This window comes from Loa loa, assembly GCF_000183805.2.
Source record: "Loa loa unplaced genomic scaffold supercont3.681, whole genome shotgun sequence".
Lineage (NCBI taxonomy): Eukaryota > Metazoa > Nematoda > Chromadorea > Rhabditida > Onchocercidae > Loa > Loa loa.
In genome coordinates this window covers 1-7,024 of record NW_018108861.1, presented here as the reverse complement: position 1 = coordinate 7,024, position 7,024 = coordinate 1, and the positions used below count along the sequence as shown (strand labels likewise).

At 27.4% G+C, this 7,024-nt stretch overlaps 1 protein-coding gene across 1 annotated transcript; it reads left to right on the top strand.

Moving 5' to 3' along the window:
- Positions 1-3,902: 3,902 nt before the first annotated feature.
- Positions 3,903-6,746, top strand: LOAG_11275 (ankyrin repeat domain-containing protein 28; the record flags this gene model as incomplete). Its single annotated transcript, XM_003146797.2, has 6 exons — positions 3,903-4,097; positions 4,288-4,483; positions 5,037-5,250; positions 5,677-5,828; positions 6,203-6,397; positions 6,543-6,746. Coding segments are annotated over exons 1-6 (1,134 nt in total), but the record flags the coding sequence as incomplete, so codon positions are not given.
- Between the last annotated feature and the right edge of the window lie 278 nt (positions 6,747-7,024).

Sequence of the window (7,024 nt, the reverse complement as noted above, 5' to 3'; positions counted from 1 at the left end):
AACAAATTTAGTTGGGAAAAAAAAAAGAATCTTTTCACAAATAATTCACTAATTATGTTTCATTTATCGTTGAATAATGACAAAAAAATTTCTTCCCAAAATTCCAATTGATCTATTTTCAGTTTTTTTTTTTTTTTTTTTGTAAAAATTTCCAATATATTATGCAAGAAAACGAGAAATAACTAATTGTCAAATAACTGTGACATTACTATCCATTTAATGTGACGAGTAATTTCCTTATTTATTTTTTAAATTTTTAAGAAGATGAAGTATGGAAGTAAACGTTCTTGTTCTTAAGTTAACTGTCTCAAAGAATGTCTCAGGTTAGTATGATTTTGCATACTGTCATCCTTCATCTTTTCGTTTTACCTGAAAAAGAAAATGAATTTCAGGTAACATTTAATTGACAATTTCTTTCCGACAGAAATAGAAACAGAGAGACGGGAAAGGTTCGAGAGAGAGAAAGAGGCGGAATCTCTTTTTTTTCTTTTTTTATCAAAAAGGACCTCGTTTCTTTCTCCGGAACCCTTTGGGTATTCCGGTCCGGTCGTTGTTGGTGAATTAGCTTTCATATATCTTCATTTATGAAATATAGCTACGGTAATGAAAAGATTTGGTTGGTAGAGAAATGATAATCGAATGCACAAAAGTACTCTCTGTTCATTTCTTATCAGCATATCATATCTTTGAAAGAAGGAGTGAAAAATTGAAAGATGAGAAAAGAGAAAAAAAGAAAAAATTTCAAAAAAAGAGGAGAAAAGAAAAAGGATAAAAAGACTAGAAAAAGAAAATAAGGAAGAACAAAAAAAAAGAAAAAGAAAAAGGGAAAAAAGAAAAGGTGTGGTAGGAAAAAAAGAAAATAAAATAAATTCACACGTAACACGTTTGCGTGTTCACGTACGCCTTTGTACAACAAACTTGCTGAGAGTGACGTGTGACGTTCAATTTTTAATTTTATCCCTTTTTTTTTTTGCAGCATACTGTACTAAATGAATTTGAAACTACCAATTGTCTGGTAAAAAATAACGATATTCACTTATTTGTCTGAATTTTCCTACCTTTCTTTTTCTTTTTTTTTCATTATCATTGAAATATCTATACTTTGTCTTCCTAATCTTTTTATGCAACATGAAGATCAAAGTAATTTGTTAATCATTTACTGTTACTGTTATTCATACCTGTTAGAAAATCATCTCCAACATATTATTATTCATATTTTCATCAAAGAATGTGATGTCACAGAAGATGATGTCAAATATTGCAAACAAGTTTCTTTTTTTTTCTCCCATGATTCATAGTAACGATAACAATTGAACAATTTAAAAATCATAGCACAAATTGTCTTCAACTTGCTACACAGATAACGAATTATATAAATTGAAAGTTTATTGGTGATAGAAAAACTTTGAATCAATCAATATTCCAATAGGTATGCATTATGCGAAGGAACAGGAATGAAAAGACAAAGAAAATCAGAAATTAATTAGCAATAATATTAATCTTAGAAAAAAACTCGTATTAATTTTAAATTCAAATAATAAATAGCAATAAATTAGCATTGAAATAACAATCCTAAGTAGCCAATAGCTGGTAGTTATGGCTAGGCCCAAACGAAGGTTTGGGAAAGACTCTCTATCCAAGCCTACAAAGGCTACAAATATAAATGCATCTTTTGATGGATTCTTTAGGTGAGGCAAAAAGTATGCAGAACTAGCCTCCTAAGATTCATCTGTTAGTTAATAATTCCAATAAATAAATTACACTGAATTTGAAGTTGAAGTTTCTGGCAGTTTAAATTTACAAATGCTGTTTGGTCATTTCATCATTTATTTTTTCAATACTTCATGGAAAAATTTTGTCCTTCAATTCATGACACTTCATTCATTCACTTCCAGTAAGGGTCAATCAGTTCAAAAATTTTTCATTTTTTTTTCGCCGAGAGATTTTACCATTAATGGTTTCATTTCTGGCTAAAGTTCATGCCTAAATATGATAGGAATTAATACCTGTCATAATATGAAGGATTCCAAAATTAAATCTATCATGAAATGAAGACCAGAAAGCGCTGAAACGAAAATCTTGATTTTGTCTGCTAAAACCACCACCAGTGTCACCGCCAGTGTCACTGCCAGCGACATTTGCTCATCTTATTCCCTTTATTACATCAAATGATTGCCAATAATAGCAATACATGCAACTTTATAATTCAATTTTAAATTCATTTCAAATATTTTTTAATGTTAGTACAAAAGAATAAAATCATTTGCAATAAAAGATTGAAATCATAATGATGTATTCTTAGATTAAATTAACTTAACCTTTTATATCGTAATAATTCAGGGATAAATTAACTTATATTATGATATCCCTTCCACATCGCAATATTTTTGGGATGATGAAATCTTGTTCATCTTCCAGATGACATCATCTTTGTTACATAAAATTAAAAATGACACTCATTTAGTAACTGTCGTTAATGAGCGGGAAGACTTCTTTTTAAATCCCAAACAGTTTTGAAGAATTTACGGGACTTTATCGCAATTATCAACTGAAATTGGTTTTTTTTTTTACAACACTGACCGGACTAAACGAATTGTTTTGAATTGGATGGCTAAAATGAGTTGACAATGATTTAATTTTATCGTTAAATATGGCAATAATCGCATCACTTCACGTCTTTTGTGGTTTTATTAAAAAAAAAAAACTCTTCTTAAGAAATCATAAATACTTGTAAATTTAATTCTTTTGATTCGCAAAAATTTGCAAATCACAAAATATTTTATTATTTGCCTTCAGATGATATGTAAGATAATAAATATTGCAGTTTTTTTTTCTTTTTTTTTAAGGCTATTACCTAAAGTTTTGTTTTTTAAATTTATAGCTTGATCTAAATAACAAAAATAGAATGATATGCCTGATAAATATATACCACAATGATATATCACCGTAGTATGTGACACAAAACAGGTCAATCTATTACAGTGTAACATAGTAACGTTTAAATAAGTATTCAGTAAACAATGAAATGAATGTATCATTGATGAATAGTTTAATAGTTGAGAGAATATTCCTATTTCATTTCTTGAAAATCAAAGAATTAACCTTTAAATGTCATTGTCATTTTTAACAAATCTTTCATATTTATTTGAAATTAAAAATTTACACATTTATGCTTTAAAAATTATAAAAAGAATTTGTTACTATGATAATTCATTTGAAATTTTGTAGTTTGAAACTTGAAATTACATAGTTTGATTTGGAATTATCATGATTGGTTGTACAAACATATGAAGGTTACTGGTGACACTTAGATATGTGACAATATCTTTTCTGCCAAATATCGTCATTTTGTCTGACGACATTTGTGAAATGAAATGAACTACCCTTTTTGTCAAACATACATGCATTCAGTAGACACGGCATCATTAAACCACCACCATCGCTCATACGACACATATACATGAAGGATGGGTGATACATGGGACAGAAAGTAGCAGAAGGGAAGGCAGTAGGAATTGTCAAATGATATTGAACATTTAAAGGTAAGGATGGTTAGAAGTAAGAGTAGATTGTTACTGATACTAAATACTAAATAGTAGATTGCTGTGACAGTCGCAGAAGTTGTTGATGGACAATTTGAAGTAAATACATGAACATATAAGTAAATTATTTTCTTAGGTAAGAAAATTAATAAATAAACAGGTAAATGAGAAAATAATTGTAAGTAAGGCAAATGATGATAAGATATAATTGAATTTTAACTTATAACTTTGTTTAATCATATCGCCATTACTTTCTGTTTCAAAATTTCAATCAATATTGCTATTGTTTTAAATAAGTAAACGTTTTCGTGCCTTTTTTTTTTAAAAATTCCTTTTAAAGTTTACAAATTTTGAAGGAAATTTTAATTGGGAAATTATATTAATGAACGCTAAATTTTTGGAATCAATCGAATTATTACGAGACAATAATGTGACACAGTTTGAAAAGCTTATTAAACAATTTCCTCAATTACTTGAGATACGACGTCGTGGACGTTCCTTACTTACCTATGCATTACTTTATGATCGCCTACGAGCACTACAAATTATTTCAAGGTGTGATTTAATCCTTACAATATGTTCGTTATTGATTTTTATGAAATAAAATCTAAAAAACCTAGATGACAATTTAGTGAAATTTCATTATGTCTAATAAAATTTGAACTCTTCCAAATGAAGTGATTTGCATTTTTTATTTCAAATATGAATAATTATTAATTAGCCTTGGATATTTTCATTATTTCAGGCAATCATTTGATAGTGAAGAATGTTCGGAAAGTGTTTTACATTGGGTTGCAAGATTTGATGCACGAAAATGTTGCAAATATTTGCTAAGCTTACCGCGACAATATTCCGAAATACCATGGATTGCAATCAAAAATAATCAACAAATTACACCAATTCATGTTGCAGCACATTATGGTCATGTGAAAATTTTAAAAGTACCACTTATTATGGAATATTTTAATTTAGCAATTTTAATTCATTTCAATTTATTAAATCGCATTTAATTATTATAATTAAATGAGTAAAAGATATTTTTAAAAAAAAAGATGCAAATAAAATGAGAAAAAAATATGTTATATTTGATGAATTTTTCAACTTTTTTCATTTTAGCAAAGGAGTTTTAATTTATTGAAATGAATTTAATTTACATGCAACATATATGTATTCGAAGTTTAAAAAAAAAAAATTGTTGCAAAATATCAAATAATATTTTTTGTTTCTGAAAAATTCAAAATTTGCTTTTTTCGTTTTTTCTTTGCGTCTTGTATTTTCATAAAATTTGAATTTAACTGAATGTTTAATATAAATTATACATCTGATATATCAGTACATATCAAATTTTTATTTTTTTCAACTACACATAAATCATTTGTCTTTGTTTCTTAAATGATTTCAAGGAGTTTAAGTGTAATTAAATATGTAGCAAATAGATCGGTCACATCAAATTTAATGTAAATTTCAACCTTATCAATTTCTTTTTTTTTTCAGATGTTTTTTCAATATACCGTATTAGATAGTGAAAATTTTTATCAAATGGTAAATGATAATTTCGGTCGATCACCACTACATTATGCTGCATGCACTGCAAGATTGGAATGTTGTGAAGTATTGCTTGATGAAAAACTTGGATTACCGGTGGATCAGAAGGATCGGAATGGTCATACACCATTAATGTGTGCTGCTGCTAGTTGTTATCCGGATGGTTCAATTTATTCATGTTTTTTGAAAATGAGAAAAGGGAAAGCAAAAGAAGAAAATTTTTTTTTCCTCCTGAAAAATCAAAATTAAACAAAACAATTCGTAAATTTAATTAGTTAAAAATAATAAGAAATGAAGAAATGAAATAATTTTAAATTTTTATATTTTTCATTCAAATGACAAAACTATAAAATAGAAAGAGAAATGAATAAACAAAAATTTATCAATTCTTTTGCATAAAATTATCACACTGTTGAATTACATTCTCATCCAATTCCAATTAATATTTTTATTGATTTTAAATGACAAATTGACCATATCTTTTCGGATTATTTCATTATTATAAAGTAAATTTATTATTAAAATTAAAATTTACTGCGAAATTTGGGAAATTTAAATTTTACTAATTTCCTTTTCTTTTTCATTATAGCACCAGAAGTTGTGCGTTTATTGGGAAGCCGAAAAATAAATTCAGTAACAGCCCGTGATATTGATGGGCGAACGGCAATGCATTTGGCGGTAATTGCCCAAAACACGGTTGTTGTTGATATTTTACTCAACGAACTGGAATGTCCTTCAGAGGTTCATTTTACATATTTTTCGTTCTGCTTCACTAATTAATTAATTCATTTACAATTTAATTACAAAATTATATGAAAGAACTATGCGAACCTAATAGATAACCTTTTGTGATACCTGGGAATAACTTTCAAATTTTTCTTCGTAGGAAAATGTTGTAATCATTCTTGTTATACTGTATATAAGCTAATCAATCATTTGATCACTTAAGTTTAATTGAACTTATTTCTCAGGTATTATGACTTTGTTGATTGAAATATGAAAATTTCATCACTTTTGATTTTTATAAATCGATGGCTAAGTTTGAAATTTATTCCCAGGTATCACAAAAGGTCATCTATTAGGAGAAAATTATTCGAGAAAAAAAAAAGTTCTAGACATTTGATAATGATGCTCGTACACCGCTACATTATGCAGCAAAGCGTGGATTCGATGAAGTGGTCAAGAAATTGTTAGCAGCAAAAGCTCGAAATGCTACGCGGGATTGTTTCGGTATTTCACCGGCACATTATGCTGTACAGAGTGGTCATCGTAGTGTTGTTGACCGATTAATGGTTTCTGCTGGTCGTATGGTCAATTTTTATTTATTTATTCCAAAACTATTATTGACATAAAAAATTAATGCAAAAAGAATTGAATTGATCGAATGGTCATTGCTTATTAATTTGTTGCTAAAGTATTGTTAATGTAAAGAAAACTGAATAAATAAAATTTCAGGAGCAATATGATAGTGATGGACGTTCATGTTTTATGTGGTCAGTAATTGCTGATCAAGAATTATTAGTGCAACATTTCTTGGAATGTTATCAACCAAATCGTAATCATAAAGATAAGTATGGTTATACAGCACTTCATCATGCGGCACATATTGGAAGTTTACGTTTGGTAAAATTATTAGTAAAAGAAGGATGGAATATTCATGTAAGTTAGTATTCTTTTCTCTAATAAAAAGCAACAAATTGTTATTTTATGGTTATTTGAATTTTTGCTGATCGATAACTATTGCTGTAACAATTTGAATTAAGATAAATGTAAATTTTCAATAATAATAATTATTATTGTTAGACTAGATTTAGCAAATGAATTAATAAATTTAATAAAAAAATAGAAAATCTCTAAATTTTTAATAATCATAATAACAATAAAAATAATAATAATAACAATTAATGACAATAATAATAATAATAATAATAATAATA